General features: G+C 46.2%; 7 protein-coding genes across 7 annotated transcripts; 5 read left to right on the forward strand and 2 right to left on the reverse strand.

Moving 5' to 3' along the window:
• Nucleotides 1-665: 665 nt before the first annotated feature.
• Nucleotides 666-1753, forward strand: N7537_006225 (S1/P1 nuclease; the record flags this gene model as incomplete). Its single annotated transcript, XM_056897282.1, has 2 exons — nt 666-796; nt 847-1753. The coding sequence occupies 2 exons, from the start codon at nt 666-668 to the stop codon at nt 1751-1753; spliced, it is 1038 nt and encodes a 345-aa protein (XP_056753067.1).
• Nucleotides 1754-3297: 1544 nt separating this feature from the next.
• N7537_006226 (uncharacterized protein) lies at nt 3298-5244 on the forward strand (the record flags this gene model as incomplete). Its single annotated transcript, XM_056897283.1, has 2 exons — nt 3298-4098; nt 4405-5244. The coding sequence occupies 2 exons, from the start codon at nt 3298-3300 to the stop codon at nt 5242-5244; spliced, it is 1641 nt and encodes a 546-aa protein (XP_056753068.1).
• Nucleotides 5245-8887: 3643 nt separating this feature from the next.
• N7537_006227 (nuclear transport factor 2 family protein) lies at nt 8888-9271 on the forward strand (the record flags this gene model as incomplete). The annotated part of the gene is made up of 1 exon (XM_056897284.1): nt 8888-9271. The coding sequence occupies one exon, from the start codon at nt 8888-8890 to the stop codon at nt 9269-9271; it is 384 nt and encodes a 127-aa protein (XP_056753069.1).
• Nucleotides 9272-10274: 1003 nt separating this feature from the next.
• On the reverse strand, nt 10275-10577 carry N7537_006228 (YciI family protein; the record flags this gene model as incomplete). Its single annotated transcript, XM_056897285.1, has 1 exon — nt 10275-10577. The coding sequence occupies one exon, from the start codon at nt 10575-10577 to the stop codon at nt 10275-10277; it is 303 nt and encodes a 100-aa protein (XP_056753070.1).
• Nucleotides 10578-11488: 911 nt separating this feature from the next.
• On the reverse strand, nt 11489-13369 carry N7537_006229 (aldehyde dehydrogenase family protein; the record flags this gene model as incomplete). Its single annotated transcript, XM_056897286.1, has 9 exons — nt 11489-11495; nt 11551-11746; nt 11797-12174; nt 12225-12268; nt 12330-12628; nt 12681-12726; nt 12777-12903; nt 12957-13263; nt 13331-13369. The coding sequence occupies 9 exons, from the start codon at nt 13367-13369 to the stop codon at nt 11489-11491; spliced, it is 1443 nt and encodes a 480-aa protein (XP_056753071.1).
• Nucleotides 13370-13828: 459 nt separating this feature from the next.
• Nucleotides 13829-15337, forward strand: N7537_006230 (carotenoid oxygenase family protein; the record flags this gene model as incomplete). Its single annotated transcript, XM_056897287.1, has 1 exon — nt 13829-15337. The coding sequence occupies one exon, from the start codon at nt 13829-13831 to the stop codon at nt 15335-15337; it is 1509 nt and encodes a 502-aa protein (XP_056753072.1).
• A 1802-nt stretch (nt 15338-17139) lies between these two features.
• On the forward strand, nt 17140-19070 carry N7537_006231 (DUF3176 domain-containing protein; the record flags this gene model as incomplete). The annotated part of the gene is made up of 2 exons (XM_056897288.1): nt 17140-18226; nt 18283-19070. The coding sequence occupies 2 exons, from the start codon at nt 17140-17142 to the stop codon at nt 19068-19070; spliced, it is 1875 nt and encodes a 624-aa protein (XP_056753073.1).
• Between the last annotated feature and the right edge of the window lie 358 nt (nt 19071-19428).

The raw sequence follows: 19428 nt of genomic DNA on the forward strand, positions 1-19428 counted from the left end.
CTGATAAGGCCGCAGAAGCGATCGACTATTCTTGTTACATTTGATGCGGGAAGTTCTTAGTACTGTTGCATAATCTTCTCTTTTTCCCTGTTCTTCGCTTCTCTTTTATTTCATAGGCGGGCTACATTGAGTAAGATCGGCACAGAATTGCTTGTGTCAATCTCGCGTGGATCTTTGCTAGCATATTCACTGTTTTGTGAATCTGTACCTTTAATCTGTACCTGTTTGGATCTTCAGGAATTCCAACGTTTTATTTATATATGGTCAAATATGTGTTTGTTTACCCCTTCATCTATTATAGACAGAGTCAATCTATTATTTCATGTCATATTAATTGCAGATTAGAGATTCGAAGAAACCGAGATAGTTTGGCCACTTCTTCAGCGCCGGTGGTCTCCGGTGGCTGGAATGCTTTAGTGCTGACCCCGCAATTCAGTTCGCGAATCAAACTCCGTAGAAAACCGGCGTGTTCTTATCTGCTGACAAGCCCCTGCATATAGGCCGTTTTCTTGCTGTAACATCGGCTGGCTTTATGGCAATGTGACTTGCACCAGGTGGAAATCGCCGACGCTTGAAACTATATATTGCAATTGAATTTTCACTGACCTTCATACATAAACACTTCACAAAACACTTTAGACTGTGACTCCCAATTTTTCTAAAGAATGGTGTCTCTATCTAGGATTGCTTTCGTCACCTTCGGGGTCATTCATGGGGCAAATGCATGGGGTGTATTGGGCCACGCGACTGTTGCCTATGTTGCCCAACACTACATTTCTCCTGAAGCCGCATCATGGTAAGTTCCCTTTAAGATAACGAAAGTATTCAATGCTAATGTGATCCAAGGGCAAAAGAAATTCTCAATGACACTTCTAGCTCGTATTTAGCAAACATTGCTTCTTGGGCGGACCAATATCGCCTCACAGATGACGGCAAATGGTCAGCCCCATTGCACTACATTGATGCCATGGATGATCCCCCCAAAAGCTGCAACGTGGACTATGAGCGCGACTGTGGAGATGAAGGCTGCTCAATCTCTGCCATTGCCAATTACACCCTGCGCGCAAGTGATGGCAGACTTAGTACTGACCATACCGCCGAAGCCCTCAGATTCCTCGTGCACTTCATTGGTGACCTCACACAGCCACTGCACGATGAGAACTACGAGGTTGGCGGAAATGGTATCAAGGTCACTTTCAACAACTACAGTGACAACCTTCATGCAGATTGGGATACATACATGCCTGTACAGCTGATTGGGGGTAGTTCGCTCGCCGATGCACAGGAATGGGCCGACAGCCTGGCGGATGAAATCGCCACGGGTACCTACAAGAAGCAAGCTACGAGCTGGATCAAAGGCGATACTATCAGTGACACTGTCACCACTGCTACTCGATGGGCGTCGGATGCCAATTCCTTTGTCTGCACCGTTGTCATGCCGGATGGGGCTGCTGCCCTCCAGACTGGTGATCTCTACCCAACATACTACAACTCCGCCATCGGCACGATCGAGCTGCAGGTTGCTAAAGGTGGCTACCGACTAGCCAACTGGCTCAACATGATCTACAAGCAAAAGATTGCTGCCAAGAATACGCCAGGGAAATTCGGCAAAGGGCCCCGAGAGCCAGCGCCTGAGCCAGAGTTTTCCCGCTTGTCTCCTCGTGAGCCTCGTCAAATGAGTCGCGCGAATCTGGCTAGGGCGGCCATGGGAGGATCTTGCTGCACCTCGGAAGGGCGTGAGCATAGCCATTGATCCGATGGAATTTGAAAAGAAAATATATTTTGTGGATCTAGCTGCCTTGGGCTGCCCATCCTTGTTTATTCCAGAACGATTTTTGATATACTACATCCTTCCTTCTTACAACCTATAGATACATACATAGTCATCATGGATGATGACTCTTCCTGATTCATTATCAATATATCTTGTTTGTAAAATAAAACCAAAAGAAAAAAACATAAAAAAAACATACATCAGCATATGAAGGTCACCTAGCGCCCACGGTTCGGGTGTGGGCGAGTGAGAGAGAGAAGTGAGAGAGAGAGAAGTGTGAGAGAGAGAAGTGAGAGAGAGAGAAGTGAGAGAGAGAGAAGTGAGAGAGAGAGAAGTGAGTGATGGAAAGTGGAGGGTGCACTCCATGGCAGTCATTATGTTATTTCTTATGTACGGGTTTGGGGATTTATGGGTTTCTACGGGCTACAGGAATGGGCTGATTCCGCACTCTTTACAATTAGCGTCTACCTGTATACCCTGGGAGAGATCCCGCTCGGCGTTGGGCTTCGAGTTCTTGCTTCAGTTGGATGAAGCGCCTGCATAGTCATACGCAACTAGTTAGACTGCAACAGGTTAATTGAACTTTGATTGATTGATTGATTGATTGATTCGGGTGTGGGCGGCTTGCCGCTCTATTTAGCGCATTTAGGGCAGATATTTACCAATCTAAATACTCCTCACCGCTAGGTTGGGTGTATCGAATACTAAGTCGAGTATATAGTAGAGATACGGTATTTTACCCAGAAAATCATATAACACTTGGTACCAGGCATACTATACAAAAGTGCATAATACAGTTAGTCATCGATTTCCGCACAGATTGTTGAAATAACGGGTTTTTGTCATTTTAGTGAATTAGAGTTCTCCACATCGGTCACCCATACCACACATTGTTCGTCACCAGATTTCTGTTAAGATGTACAATCCTACAGATTCCGTTGCTGTTCTTTTGTGTCACGTGAAACGGCGGTTGGGATCTCGGAAGTATTGGGCTGCATTTCGGTACCCTCACATATCGCGTTCTATATGAAGCTACGAAATCCCGCCCAACACTTCGGAGGCCCAACTTGCAAAGTACCGAACTGCCGCTTAACTAAGCGGAGCCGGTTCAACAACCTTGGCCGACGACGGTACATTCAAGTGCCGACCTACGATTGGAAGTAGGCAGAGGAATAAATGAACTAATAAACATCCCAGTGCTAGTTAGGCTATTGCTCAGCAAGCATGTCTTCCCACCTGGACAAGCCTTTTGCCTGCTCTTGGTGCAAGGCCCGCTTCACAAGGAAGGAACATAAGTTAAGACATGAGCAATCGCGTCAGTTGGATACAAGAGTTTCCGCTAGATTCACCAGCTTACAGGGATCAGATTCTCCAAGGCGATACTTCCAGTGTTCTGTATGCCCCAAGGTTTTTGTACGGAAGTAAGTCCGCTATCCATTGGAACCCTGAGTATATTAATATAGGAAATTCACAGGGATGTGCTACTGCGGCATCTCAAATCAATACACGACTCTACACTGGCTATGGGAACACCGAAACTAGTCAACCCTACTGCTCGCGCGCAAAGTGAAGAACCTGATGAGTCGAACGTACTCGTTCGAGACATAGAAGTTACAGTACCTATCGAGCCCCGTCCGCCCATCTGTGACGGCGAGATCCCACTTGCTCACACAGAGTCATTTTCCTTCTCCGACCTGGTCGGCGCCGAATTTAATGGATCAGTACTAAGTGAGGATCTTGGATTTGACTTCTGCAATAATGATTTCGATAATCTAATGGGCATATCCGAAAATGACGTGTTGATGTTGTGCGACTCTGACGATGACGATGGTGATACCTCGCCTAGACGAACAATGGACTTTGCCTCCTACCTTGAAGATACTGGAAGTCGAACACAACCAAGTTATCTCGCTTTAGTCGGCGGCACCGACACCTTCACTCGGTACCAACCCATCACGCAAGGTGCGCAGGGTCCATTACAGGCTTGCTGGCCCACCGAACTGGCTGCTCAGCGGTATGTTCGAGCATTTTTCGGTTCCTTTCAGAGACATATACCACTGCTCCACCTCCCAACATACCTTGCGCATCAACGCTCGAAGCCGCTGCAGTTTGCAATTTATGCGGTCGGTGCCCTTTATGTGTTTAATGGGGCCGAAGCCCGTCAATTATACCGTGCCGGGCACGAAGCTTTCTTGGCCCAAAAGTCATTGCTAGCACCTCTCGAACGACTACAGACGTTACTTTTACTTACAATGTTCGGAAGCTGGTCCGACGACGATGATCTACGGGCGGAGGCTATACCGCTCCAAAGCCAGCTAGCAGAAGTTAGTCCCCTACTCATGACGGAAGTCCGTATGCTTAGAGAATACAGGAATTGCGCGACATTCCGAAAGATTTTGTGTCGTCTGAATGTAGTTCTTGGGATGCATGGGTGCGGAGGGAAACGTTAAAAAGGTCATAACTCCTTCGGAGGCCGTGGACCCACGCTGATTCTCTGAAACAGGACTATTTTAAATATCGTGTGCTTTCTAGGCGTGATGAACGTGGCCTCTTTATCATCGTCAATATTCCTTCCGCCATCCTTTGACATCGAATTTCCGTATTCGGAAACCCTTTTTCTCTGTAATAAGGAGGAAGACTGGAAATACCTTTTCAGTTCTGCCCCACGACCTCAAACGTTTAAGGTCGCCCTTCACAATCTAACGTCATTATGCGGTCCCGTGTTGCAAATCGACAGTGGCTTGGGCAATCTCGTATTGATGATTGCGCTGTATACGCATGTGAGATCTTGCAAATCGGTCTCTTCCTCGCTCCCGACTCCTCTTGGCCGGGAGATAACCGAGACAAGCACCGTATCACTGAGGCGGTGGCTGAATTCGTTGGCCGGTTCGGGGATTGGACGCCAACATGAACAGATTGGTGCCGATTGTTCCCTCACTGCGTCGGCGTTGATTCTATGGAAAGTTGCTACCATTCAGCTCTATGCAGATTTCGATTCAGTTGTGGAAGTTCAAGACGCCATTCTGGCTCTTTCTACAGGACAACAACAAACCATCTCCGCCCTCCAGCCAATTCGGATGCCTACTCACACAGCCGAGGCCATGGGCCACGCGGTCTCATTCGTCCATGGACCGGTTCTCCGTGGTATCCAATTCCTCAAAGCGACTGCATGTGCCGATATCAGCATATATGCTGGTCTGATGGGGTTTCACTGTGTTGTTCTTCTAGTTAGATGGTTATCTAGCCTAGAGTCTGCGAGCAAGGCGACTGGCAGCCAGTGCACTCACCCAGACGAGCTGCTGTTGCTCCAGAATATTCGTGAATTTATCGGTGAATCTGACCAACCCTCAATAGAGGGCGTCCCACTGAGTGTGGCTTGTGCCAGAATTTGGGTGGAAATCTTGGAATCCGACCGCCAAATCTGGGGGGTTAGGAAGCTGCTTCGTACTTATCTTGACAAGCTCATATAGTGAGACTCATGTCAGTCTCCAGTACTGAGTTCTCATTTCCGACCCGAACATATTAGTCAATAATGTGCTGGACATGGGCAGAAGAAAGGTCAATAATGCCGGTGCGTAGTCGATACATTATACCATTTTAGGATCTTTATATTTCGTACGCTCGTAGTTATATCATTTCGAGAATCGGGAGGAGAGGAGAGGACGCCGTTTAACAAAGTTATATACCCATTTTCGCAAAAACCGGGGTAGTTCCACGCTTTTAAAGAAGAAGATCCGCTATTTCTCCTACCATAGAGGGCCGGGGAGTTGCTCTACGTAGATCCATAGAGAGAATCCATTTTTAAAGAGATTCCTCTTTAATTCCAGTCAATTTAGATGAATTGGCGCGAGAAATCGCGCGGTTTTGAACCCCATTGAGACGAGTAGAAAGGGTAGATCTTAGGACGTTAAAACGGCGCGCCAATTCACGAATCGAAGAGATTTCTCGATTTTTAAAAGCCTAGATAGCTAATAAAAGCCTACCCTCTTTCACTGTTGAATTACTAGAGGATCGAGGCGAATTGGTGGCATAGTGGGTGGTTGAATTGACTAAGTAATAACCTATAGACGCGTTTTCGATGGGGTGGCCAGCTCTCTTACATGGCCAGCTCGCTTAACGTATTCGGTAAGCGAGTGGCCACTGTAAGCGAGTGGCCACCCCAACTAAAACCTACTAATTTAAATGCATATACGTCAACCAAAACTCCATTAAATTGAATAAACTAAAATCATCATCTATCTGGACATGTCTCTCTTCTATGTCCTGGCTTCCTGCATATTCCACACCCCCGGGGGGGCCGCGTACGTGGCTGAATAGCCGATTCTCTAGGTATGCCGGGGCCGGGGGGAGGTGCTTCAGTTGCTTCCTGTTGCTGTATAATTAATATAGAGGCTTCTTGAACTGAGAGGCCTTCTTCTGCAGGTATATGCCTTCGGGATCTAGTACGCTTTTGCTTCTGCTTCTCGTTGGCGGCGTGTAATTCCTTGTTTTCGTTGGCGAGTAAGATAGCACCTTGCATTGTAAGACGGAAGCCCTTTATAAGCTGGTTTAATGCACGATCTGACGGGCTAGGCGGGCTCCGAGATCTTGTACGAAGTAGAGCTTTGATTGATAAAGCCTGTCGACGTAGTTCTTTCTCTGTAAAGGGGGTTTTTGGGGTAAAATTCCGGCTTGATTTACTCCCCCTACTCGGAGGGGGGGTAGGCGTTCGGAGCTGGATATCGAGCTTTAAGATCACTCGGTCGGGTCCAAATGGTACTAAACCGGCTGCTGCGAAGCTATTTTTAATCGTCTCCGATTTAAAGGCTTCAATTCGTACGAGGGGGTATACTTCGAGGAAGTCAAGTTTGTTAATATAGTTGATCCCGTTCCGTATCTTAGTTTCAACCATCCGACCGTACGTACGTTTTAATACCGCAAAACAACTAATATCTAGAGGTTATAATAGATGAGATAAATGTGCTGGTATATAGATTGGTATCACTTTATTTTGCTCGCAAATTTCGTCAAATTAAGGTGTTAAATGACTTCTATAGCCATCGAGTATTAAAAGTCGATACCCCCCCTTCGTACGTAAAGAAGTAGTCGGAATAAAGAGCTTTTCGAGCTAACGAAGGCTAATTTTATCGGAGGTCCAGCTATTAGGACTAACTTCGAAGCGCCAATCCTCCGGGAGGCCGTCGAACCATGATTTAATAAAGACTTTGCCTTTAAAAACTATATACGGAGGAAGGGCCTAGCTAGAAGCATTCGTATACTCAATAACAGTCACCTACTCTCGATTTCTAGGTTATAAAACCGGCCTCCGACCGTAGTATTTACTCCTCGTAATAACCTTCGTAGTTGTAGTTAATCCTATTATAAAGCCGGTCTTATCGAAGTTATAGATATCGTCGGGGTCGATCCTAAATTAAAGGATGGTTTTTTAAACAAGATCAAACCACCCTTAAATGATTTTAGGGTCTTTACATTTCGCGCGCTCGTAGTTATATCGTTTCGAGAATCGGGAGGAAAGGAGAGGATGCCGTTTTATATAGTTAAATACCCATTTTTCGCCGACCGAAAGAACTAGGGTAGTTCCACGCTTTTGAAGAAGAAGATCTGCCATTTCTCGTACCATAGAGGGCCGAGGGGCCGCTCCACGTAGATCCATAGAGAGAATCCATTTTTAAAGAGACTCCTCTTCAATTTCAGTCAATTTCGAGCAATTGGCGCGTGAAATCACGCGGTGTTGTACTCCATCAATTCGGCGGCGGAGAGTTGTACGCGGGACATTGAATGTACGCGCAGCAAGAGAAATAGAGCTAATATCTCTATTTTTAAAAGCCTGGATAGCTAATAAGATCCTACCCTCTTGCTCTATTGAATTTTTAGAGGATTGAGAGCGTATTGGTGGCATAGTGGGTGGTTGAATTAACTAAGTGCTAATTCATGGACGCGTTTTTGGTTGGGGTGGCCACTCGCTTACAGTGGCCACTCGCTTACCGAATACGTTACCGAATACGTTAGTTACTTAGTTAACGTATTTCACAAGCGAGTGGCCCACACAAGCGAGTGGCCCACACAAGCGAGTGGCCCACCCCATCGAAAACGCGTCTATAGGTTATTACTTAGTCAATTCAACCACCCACTATGCCACCAATTCGCTCTTAAAGCTCTAGAAATTCAATAGAGTAAGAGGGTAGGATCTTACTAGCTATCTAGGCTTTTAAGAATCAAGAAATCTCTTTAATTCGTAAAGTAGCGCGTCGTTTTAATATACCACGTAGACTGCGACAACGCCCACCAAAGTGGAGACACTTTTAGCGTCGCCAAGACATATGCGGGCACTCTTGGCAAAGTGGATACTGCCAAGATCTGATTATGTACATAAAATAGCCTAATAGGGTAATTTTTGCATTAATTTTGCATAACGGTGGGCGATGGGCGTCAAATTTCAAAAGGCCCACGGGCCGTGGACACTTTCTAGTGCCCATGGACGGGCGATGTCGCAGTCTACGTAGAACTACCCCGGTTCTTTCGGTCGGCGAAAAATATGTATATAATTATATAAAACGGTATCCTCTCTTTTTCTCCTAATTCTCGAAACGACATAACTATAAGCGCGCGAAATATAAAGATCCTAAAACCATTAAAGGGTAGTTTGATCTTATTTAAAAAACTTACCAGACAGTCTTAAGACAAGCGGGGGCTTAGTAGAATATAGAAAATTCGCTCCGTTTCTCCGGCTAGCCCTACGGATTACAGGTGGGGCACCACTTCCCAGGAGAACTAACTGAGGAGAAAGAAAAATTGCAGCACCAAAATGTGGCTAAATCAGGTGATAATGGTGCACCACCTAGTACTAACACTACTATTGGGGGCCTGAGAACGGGGTGACCTAACAAAACACGGAATTCGTGGAAGACTATTAATACACGCTCATAAGTCCCTTGGTGGACATATTTACTTTCCAAATCAAGAGATCCTACGCTGCTTAAGGTACATCGATCCCGACACCCGTTCAATTCTAGCCCAAGGAGAATACTAACTCGAAGTATAGTGGGACAGTGAATATTAGTCGTCTCAATACACGTTGGTTATTATCAGGCGGTGCTGATTTGAACGATTAAGATGGACTACCCAGCCTATATTGAGTCGTACAACACCGCGCACAACGAGCGGCAAACGGCACTTCGGTTTTTTACTGATGACGTTATTCTCGAAGACGGCACCAACAAGGTTCAGGGGCGCGAACAGGTCATCAAACTGTTCGAAGCAGCCCACAATGGAATCAGCGAGGAGTTGATAATCCGTGCCTGGGCACAGACTGGGGAAACTATACTGGCTGAGCTTGACGGCAAATTTGTCAGTGATGAGGATACGCCGAATCATTTTTTCTACCCCTTCAAGAAGGGCGAGAAGGCGAGGTTCCGTTTTTTGGCGGCGTATACGGTGGTTGCCGGGCAATTTTCCCACATTCGGATCACCTGCTGGGCATCTCCTCTCTCTGGATAAGGTGACCCATGAAACCCCGGTTGCGTGTGTTTAGCTGCGGTATATTGCCTACTGGATCATACAATTGTGGTTATCTGTGTCTGCCCGTGTTCACTTACGAATGGTTTGGCCATGTATATATTCACTGGTGACAATATGTTGAGATGTTAGTGCTCAATCTAAGAATCTTACGGATCTCACAATAAATCAGACTTAAATCAAAGTAATTAGCGACATTATGAAAGCTAAAGGTAAAATGGAGGATACTAAGCATAAACGTCTATATTAATCCTTTGCCCTGAACATAAAGGGTGAGCTGATCACCAAGAACCCTGAGTCCTCACTACGCACCGAGCACCAGTGATATTATAGAGCAAGTGTTGTATATACTTACAACCATGCGATGTTAAAGTGACATACTTTATAATGACAGAAATATGCCTGTATGATAATATATGGGTACCATGAAAGATATATATGACCCCTAAAATGATAAAAAATCTGATATTTTCCCTATCTGTGCGGACAAGCTTGCCAAACAAATTATGCACTTTTGCGTGGAGCATGCCAATATGCGGTCTGGGGGGTTTTCAGTGCCCTATAGTTCCACCATAGGCTTCCATGGTATTCGACATATAATACTGCCATAAATGTGAAAGCTTTGCATGAAATATACCAGTATTCCAATGCGATCTCATATGCTCCGTATAATCTAGGGTGATATCTAGTTTTTATGATTTAATTAGAATATTTTCATAGGACAGAGTGATATCATTTATTTGCATATAATTGAAACAACATGCATAAAATATGCAGAAATCCTGATGCTAGTAGATCCCTATGAGATGTGTGAATCCCACCAGGTTAGACAGTTGTATGCACCACCAGCACCTGCGTATTTTCTACCTTCGTCCTCGGATGTCTTCCTCCGCTTCAGATATTCCAGATGTAGATCCAGCTCGGTCATTCCTCTTCTTCATATGTGCCGACATCTCTAACGCCATGAGAAAAGACCAAGAAGACCTTAATCTCGGTGGGACGCATGTTCGAGGAGCGAAACGGCATTGACTTTTGTCAGGTCGAGCTCTTGAATGTGGTATTTCGCGACTTTGCTGATACGGAAGGGGTCGGTTTCGGTAATCTCAGTCATTTGATCTGCCGATTCTGCGGCTGCAAGGCATACTCCGCCTGTGAACGGGATTTTGCGGGCAAACAGGAGATAGACCTTCCGCTCATATTGCTCCTCTAACCAGGCTACGTGAGCCGGAAAATGCTTCTCTACTTCTTCAAAAGAAGTGAGGTAGGATACAGAGAGCAGAAAAAGCATTTTTAGGTGGTTTGTATTTAGCAAGCGTGCAAAGACCTTAAGTAGATTAACAACGTCAAGGACAGAGTAAGGAGGGTAGATTCTCTATCAAGCTAGGGGCAAGGATAGACAACATTTATGAGCCAAAATATTCAACTTCTCGGTGGAGCACCACACCATCATCCAAATTCCCCACTTTCTATTCCACCACCCCCACCGGCACCCCGGGAACTAGTTTGTTTCTTGTCTGACATGATTCCCGGATTGGGATATACTCCATCTTAATCAACAGGAGACAAGGTCTCTATGAAAATCGGAATCACACTACCCTGGAAACACACTAGGAATCACCGTCGAACAAATCATCCAGGGAGCTTCCACCACCAACACGTTAATCAGTCACACGCCTTAATATCAAGCCTAACGACAAATGAAGTTGTAAAGGAGGCACATGTACTTCAAACTTGGTTCTGTGAGCATCTACGTCTGCGGTAATTGTGTCCAAAATAGAACTTCCGTCAAACAAAATGTTGATGTAATACGGCCTGTCGCAATCTAGTAGTAACTATAGGAGGTCGTTGTAAAAAAAGTAAGTTGTTTAGATGAATCGTTGCCTTATCCATTCTAAATGGGAAGTTGTGTATATAAATGGGCTGCCGACCGTGGGTTTTGGTGGGGTATTACCCGCCAATGGACTCTTGGATTTGGGCCTTGGGCGAGGTCTTTATACAAGGCTAAAGTAGAGATAAGGGAGTAGTATAACGGGTGATTTAGAGGTGTGCACTCAGCAAGTCTCGGCTGTGTTGTGAAAAGACACATATTTTGCTTCTACAGTTATGTCTCGGTCAGAAGATCTAGCAAGCGGCACAGCTCACCAATAACTGCTAAGCACATGTTGCTTAACCCAAACAGACCAACAACCTAAGAACCTATCATAGGCTGTTTAGGCCTCGTTAGCATTATGTTCGTGTATAAGATAGTGGGTAGAGAAAACCTTATGTGGATGGATTTTGGCTCGAGGTATTCCATCAGTCCCGCTCTTCCGGACTCTCGGCCTAAACCACTAGCTTTTACTCCGCCGAAGGGAGTCTCAACCTCGGGGGAGAAATTTTTGTTAACACCAACCGTGCCTGTTTTGAGAAGTGCTGACACACGGAGAGCCCTGGAGATATCTCGCGTGTAGATGGAAGCTTCTAAGGCGTCAGTATATGCATGTTCAGCTTCAGGGAGTAGTTCTTACCCGAAAGGCCAAATTGCGTGTCATTGGCGAGAGATATTGCCTCCCCCTCGGTCTGGAATGTTTTAACCACCAAGACAGGGCCAAATATCTCCTCGGTATACACTTTGCTCCCTCGACTTGGATTTAAGAAAATCGTTGGCTCGACAAAACAACCCTTGTCACCTATGCGATTACCGCCACATAGTAGATCAGCTTGGCTTTTCCCATCTTCAATATAAGTTAAGACCCGATCCATCTGGTCCTTATCCGCAAGAGGGCCGAATAATGTGGAGGAAGACGTCGGATCCCCAACCCTGGTCCGAGCCTCTTCGAAATGGCGTCTTAGACCCTCTATGAAAGCTGGAGCTATGTCCTCCTGGACATAGACTCTGGAAGTTGCTTGCCAATTTGTCAGTTTGTGCTCACCGAGACCAAAGAGCTACACTTACCAACACAAACCTGGCCGGTATTAGCGAGAAACCCGAATGAGCAGCTATCTTTTGAGTCAGCCCAGGCCTTTTAGAGCGCAAAGTAAAGTTGTACGAGATACTCACCAGGATAATGCCGTTGCAATGTGAGCATCATTGAATACTATAGCTGGCGACTTTCCGCCCAATTCCAGGACACACCGCTTGAGGTTGCTTTTAGCCGCAGCTTCTTGGACCCTGCGGCCAGCAGTGACCGATCCCGTGAAGTTAATATGGGCGATGCCCATATCGGAAGCTAGTAGTTTGCCTGTCTCTACCGAGCCCGAGAGGAAGTTTATAACCCCCGGTGGAAAGCCAGCCTTACCGACCAACCGGCCAAGTGCTAGTGCACCAAAAGGGGCTTTCTCGGAGGCTTTGAAGATGCACTATTGGCAAAAGTTAGACAGGCAGTTGAGTGCGGTGTGCAAGAGCTTTTACCGTATTCCCAGCAGCGAGTGCGGGTCCCAATTTCAAGGCCACGTACCTAATTAACACAATGAGCAATGGCCGACGCCCATCGAGATGTACACCTACAGAAAGGTGGCATTGAACGAAGCTAGGGAAGCGCAAACACCCAAAGGCTCATAAGTCACGATCTTGTAAACACCATCCTCTGCCGGATACGACTCCCCAGAAATGTTGACTGCATAGCTGGCATAATCTGGGCCGCGTAAGCACTATAATTGCCTTTTCATTGGAGCAGGATTGACTCACAACGGAGGTACTTCGTGACTAGAGGCATCATAAATTCCATGCCAGCCTTGGGAACCCCCATAGCTATGGTCTCTAATTGAAGAAGGGACTCTGCATCGTCGTCGATGAGGTCTGCTAGGCGGAACAAACATTTTGCCCTCTGTTGGCCGGTGAAGCTTCTCCAAGGACCAGTCTGGAATGCGATATTGGCTGCTGCAACAGCAGCACTGACGTCCTCTTCGCCGGCAACTTGGAGGTTGGTGGTAATTGTTGAGCCATCTGTCGGGTTACAGACAGCCAACGTCGCCCCGGAGCGAGAGCGGACATACTGTGAAAGTCAATATATGCCAGAGGACTCTAGGTATTATAGAACCCGTAGATTGGAAATATGTTACCTGGTTGTTAATAAACAATCTCGTTTCGATTTGCGACATGTTCAGCGTAGTAGTATAAATGCACGCTTCCTTGGATGTAGATGAGACAAAGTAAACACACCCGAAATATGCTCTCACAGAAATATTAAACAATACGCCTGAAAGGACCAGAGCTGTCTTATCAAGGCACTTGTAGGCTGTACCATACGTATTAAGTGGAGCCCCACTTAAAGTCTGTTCCACGGGGTATCAAGGCATAGCACAAGATGGTGACGCCGTCGCGTATTGTGAGAGCCTTGGTATACGCCCTGAAACCACCCTTCTCATGTGGGGCCCCGCCGATGGCTCTCATGTGCCTTTCAGAGCTGCCACGTCCTATCTAACTATATAGTAGACGAGCTTCCCATCCTCCTTGCATCTGTACACACTGTACAAAGCACTGTCGCAATCCAGACTAACATTTTCTTCTCCATCTTTGTTCACCAAGGATTGAAGCGCTCAAAGTTGCCACTCGCAAATATGGCTTTACCTTTTCCCGACATCCCTTGGTTGCAAGGCTTTGAAAAGCCTTGTCGTTTTGAAGGGGAAGTACGCAACCTCATTGTCCATGGAGAGGTCCCAAAAGAATTGGATGGGACCTTCTTCCGTGTGATGCCCGACCCCCATATCTCGCCGTCTTACCACGAGAACGGTACGCAATATATACCATTCGATGGCGACGGCAATGTCAGTGCTTTCAAAATCAAAGATGGCCATGTTGATTTCAGGCAGCAATATGTTAAGACGGAGAGACTTGTCAAAGAGAGGGAAGCACGGCAGTCTTTGTGGGGTCGATATCAGAATCCTTATACAAGTCACCCTTGCGTCAGGGCTGCGATTGAGAGCACGGCGAACACCAATGTTATCTATTATCATGGGAATCTGCTTGCCTTGAAAGAGTATACGCTTCCATACTCTCTCGACCCAGTGACCCTAGAAACGCGAGGGTACTGGAATTTCGACGGTCAAATCTCCTCTAGATCATTCACCGCCCATCCGAAAGTCGACCCTAAGAGCAAAGAGCTTGTATGCTGGGGCACGCAAGCCAAGGGATCCGGCACAACGGATTGCTGTTACTTTGCCCTTGGCCCAGATGGCAAGAAGACTGAGGAGTGCTGGTTCCAGAATCCCTTTTGCGGCTTTCTGCACGACGCCGGAGTGTCTGAAGACTACGTCGCTTTGATGCTTGTCCCGATGCGTGTTGACATTGAGGAGATGAAAAAAGGTGGTTCGCACTATTCGTACGACCATGATCTGGATCTTCACTGGGGTCTAGTACCTCGACGGGGCTCGGATGCCACGAAGGTCAGATGGTTTACTTGGAAAAACAGTTTTCCAACTCATACCGCGAACGCTTACCAGGAAGTTGGGCCCGATGGAGAAATAGAAAAGGTCTTCGTCGAGACTGTACTTGCCCATGGGAACGTGCTGCCTTTCTTTCCCGAGGAAAATCGAAAGGACAATTCACCAACAATCAGTAACATTAAGATTCAGTTGGTGCGGTTTTGCTTTGACCTGAAAGCCGAAGTGCCTACGGATGGAACGTACCAGCGACTATCTGATCCCGAAGTGCTCTTGGACATCCCTTGCGAGTTCCCACGCATAGACGATCGATTCACGACTCAAAAACAAAAGTTCATCTTCTGTGCTACTAACCAGGCGAGTGAGGAATCGAACTCAAAGACCCTGGTGGGTTCTGCCGGCCTGAATGCTTATACGATGGTCGATCTATCCCTCGGGAAAGTAGAGCACTGTCTTTTTGGACCCAATTCTTTAGTTCAAGAACCCTGCTTTGCTCCAAGATCAGCAGATTCGCCGGAAGGAGATGGCTTCTTGATTGGCTTAGTGAATCGTCTGGATACCATGTTGACGGAGTTGGTGGTAATTGACACCAAGAATTTCTCCAAGCCAGTAGCCGTGGTCGAAATTGGGCTTCGACTGCGGCAAGGTTTGCACGGTAACTGGGTTGATGCATCCGAGATGGAGTAGATGGAACTGTTGGGACTGAGCATCTGCCTCGATACCTTGTTTGTTAAGTTACCACTAGCTGTCAGTCAGTGCTGTATCGTAAAATAGGGGGTCCAATCAATGATGTTCAACTTTCTGTGTTTCTGTATTGACTTTCCTTGTTGTTCTAACTGACAGAAATCTGGTGTAGGAACGATGTATGGTATGGATGACCAATGTTGAGAACTCCAACTAAAATGACAAAAACCCACTATTTCAACAATCTGTGCGGTAATGATAACTAAACGTTGAGATCACAAGCCGGCCACTACTCCGGGATTTTACCCATTAAGCCAAAAGGGCATAGCCAAACTGAGTTATGGAACTCAGTTCAACTACAGTGGTATATATGTATAGGTGTCCACATACTGTGGGATTACAAACGTATCATAGCTATGGTATGCCTAGTAGTCGAAGTAATATGATAATTGAGGTATAATAGTTACTCTGTTCTAACCATATACTCGACTTCGCATTTGATACAACCCCTTAGCTTTTAAAGCTTGTATTTTCCTGGCTTTAAGAGCTGCCAATTCCTTTATTTCTGCAATTACTTCAAATAGCCTCTATTTCGTATTTTAGACAACTTATCTCTTTTATCCCAATCAGCTCTTTAAAGAGATACTATTTCTACTTAGGAAGCGCTTTTATAACGCTATCTATTGGTATCACTATGGTTAGAACCTAGTCTATATTAACTCGACCCTCGCCAACCTCTTACTTTATCTAGTATCGATTTATATGTATATGTCGGAGCTTTGCATACATTGCCGCCCCATCTTTCGTTGACAAATCGACAGTTTGCTAGTTATCGTATATAATAAATAACGGGCGATCTAGTTAGAAGCCTAATATAATACGGACTCGGCGCTACTATTATATAGTTTTACCTATTTCTACTAATATAAGAAGCTTTACCTCGGTAGTCAACGTTATTACTATCTTTTACTTCATCGCTTTCTAGTCAATCGGAGCTAGGGACTAGAGAGATCGACTCTGAACATCTTGCAAACGGCTTGGCATTACCTCTATGATCAGTGCCAGACCACGCGAAGTTTATTAACTTTCACAGATTAGAACATAATGGTTATACAACTTAAACGAATAGTTAGAACTAGACGATAGTTTGATTTGTTTAAAAGAAACGTTGGTGAAGGTATTCGTTCAAGTTGTGTCTTTTCCCCTTGTGGACCATGTTAGGTCTTAGTGTCGAATACCAAGTCCGAATACATGGTAGAAACCAGGTAATATACCGGAAACATCATGTGACATTGGGTACCAGGCATACCATACAAAAGTGCATATAACAGTTAGTCATCATTGTCCGCACACATTGTTGAAATAGCGGGTTTTGTCATTTTAGTTAGTTGTCAACATTGGTCATTTATACCATACATTGTTCGTACACCAGCTTTCCGTCACTTAGTTTTAATTGTAAGTGAGAGGTTTGGATATCAGTTTATGGCACGCTTCCCAGCTCGCTTAACGATTAATTTACTGCCAACCTATAGTTGATAACGTGTCCGGAAAGCGATTGGTGCTTTGACTGTACATTGTACAGCCCCCGTGCCATTTGCAGATCACATTCCCCATTAGCTACTTCCCCACCTTATGGGGGCTAGCTGAGACTGGAAGCTTCAAATATTCCTGCAAAGCACCCTACTTCAGAGGCTGTGTTTCTCCAAGCCAAGCCAGGACTATGGAAGTGTTTATTGTTACGGGCAGCCCCTTCCAGTCATGATAAACTTCTTCATCGACGCCGTTTTAATCTGACGAAGTTGACGATGACACCAAAATTGAACGGCCAATCTCGTTCGGAAAATGATAACCGGTGCAATGAAGAGAGGAGCATCACTCCGATAATCGATCAACACTCGACCGATCACCCTGATTTCGAATTTGATGATCCTAGATGTATCAGTCTTGCAACCATCAACAACCAGTCGAACGGGAGCCTCGCTTCTGTCGACCACTCTTCACTGCCCGGTAAGGTGCACGAGAAACGCAACAGGCATGTATCAGAAAGAATTAAGGAAATTGACTGGTCCGGATCCTGGGCATGGGAAATCGGAGGTGCCACTCTCAGTTTTATTTGCCTCGGCCTCTTAATGGGATTCCTAAGATATGTGGGCGGGATGTCCTATGCTAAATGGCAATATTCTGTCTCACCAAACGCAGTGATCTCTGTAATAACCACTTGCATGAAGGCCTCAATGTTGGTACCGCTGTCAGCCTGCCTTGGCCAGTTGAAGTGGAAGCAGCACGCAGGGGAAAAATTAACACCATTGTATTCTTTCCACGTCCTAGACCAGGCTAGCCGCGGTCCTTGGGGCGCAATGGAGGTATTCTGGAGAATCCGGTCGGGATTGGCGATTGCGGGTGCATTGCTGATGGTTTTATCAGTCGCTATTGATCCCTTCTCCCAGCAAATTCTCGTCTTTCCATCGCGCGATGTGCGGGCGGCTGATGTGACCGCGTCTGTGCAAAGGGCCTTGGAATATCGACCGGTGTGGAACATACCAACAAGTGACTGGGGCGTCTTGGATCCCACCATGCAGAGTGCACTCTTGAACGGACTGGCGAGAATCAACAGTCCCCTTGACCCAGTGTGCCCCTCAGCCAGCTGCACTTATCCCGACTTTGCCAGCCTGGGGATCTGTAGTAAGTGCGAAGATATCACAAAAGATGCCATCCAGACATGCAAACCAATCGCGGAGAATTCCTCCTTCTGGGATAGGAGTGCAAGACAGTCGCGTGGGCCCTTTTTATCGACCCCGTTCAACTGCTCTTACTCCTTCCCCCACGGGTTTACGTTCACGCCTTTCATCACCAACATGGTTCTTTCATCCAACAACGAGCTCTACGTAGCACGTCAACCATTCAGCTCAATCACAAATATTCGCCGACAAACCAGGTTTTCAAACCAGACGTCGTGGTTTCATTTTTTAGCGCTAAATTCTCCCGCGACCTCACCTACACCGCTAGCAATGCTAGCGCAGTGGATAAGATTCCCACAATGACCAACTGCACTGTGTTTTTGTGCGAGAAGCAATACCCTAAGAGCCGTGGTACCATCCATAGCAATACCGTGGAGCCATTACGAATCCAACCTCTCCCGGTTAGGAACGTAACAGAGTGCATCCAAAGTGAAACCTGTCTCCTTGCTCCTGCGCACGGTGCCAAACCATTCTCCACCAACTCCACCTACATCATCGAATACAATACACTCACCCATCTCCGGAGCTTGATGAACATGTTGTTCAATACGAGCCTCACTCAAACGGACGGAACACTTCAGCCGGGTATTCAGTCGTCCTCCTTCCTCTTTAGTAGTGACAATATCACACAGTCGATGGAATCCATGGCCACTAGCATGACGGACCATATCCGGTTAAGTGACGAGAGCTCTGCAGTGCGTGGGTGGGCTTATCGAGTTGAGACGTATATTCATGTTCGCTGGCCTTGGGTGATTCTTCCTGGAATAACGGTAATTTTATCAATCCTGCTATTTATCGCTATGGCGTGGGAAACACGAGGCCATGCTATCCTGTGGAAATCCTCTGTGTTTCCACTCCTTCTCGGACGGCTGCGGGTCTCCCCAGACCATGACTTCTCGATTACGCGTCCACTGGGCAAGTTGAACGCTGATTCGCAGAAGATCAAGGTAATTTTGGAGGAGGAGCAGGGGAATCTTCTTTTTACTGAACGAGAGTGATCGAGGTGGTTGATTCCAGAAACTAGATAAGGATTAGTCTGCGTTCTACAAACTTGATAAGGTGACTCATACTTTGAAAATCAGCGATGGCCCTTATTCAATAGGTGAAACTCTGATTAGTTCCAAATAAAAAGGCGCGAGGAAGGTTTCTAAATCTTAATATACGCCCTTGTAGGCGGGTGTGCGCCGGATCGCAAATGGTATATCAATCATACTTAGAGTGCTGTTTAGGTGTTAGGAACACACTGAGACCTGCCGTATAGAGACAGTATGTGGTAATAAAAAAAATATTAAAAAAACATACAACAGCATGTCTAAGGCCGTGGTCTCTTAGCTCCCACGGTTAGGGCATGGGCGG

Source organism: Penicillium hordei (assembly GCF_028827395.1).
Source record: "Penicillium hordei strain IBT 12815 chromosome Unknown utg000003l_segment0_segment0, whole genome shotgun sequence".
NCBI classification, from domain to species: domain Eukaryota; kingdom Fungi; phylum Ascomycota; class Eurotiomycetes; order Eurotiales; family Aspergillaceae; genus Penicillium; species Penicillium hordei.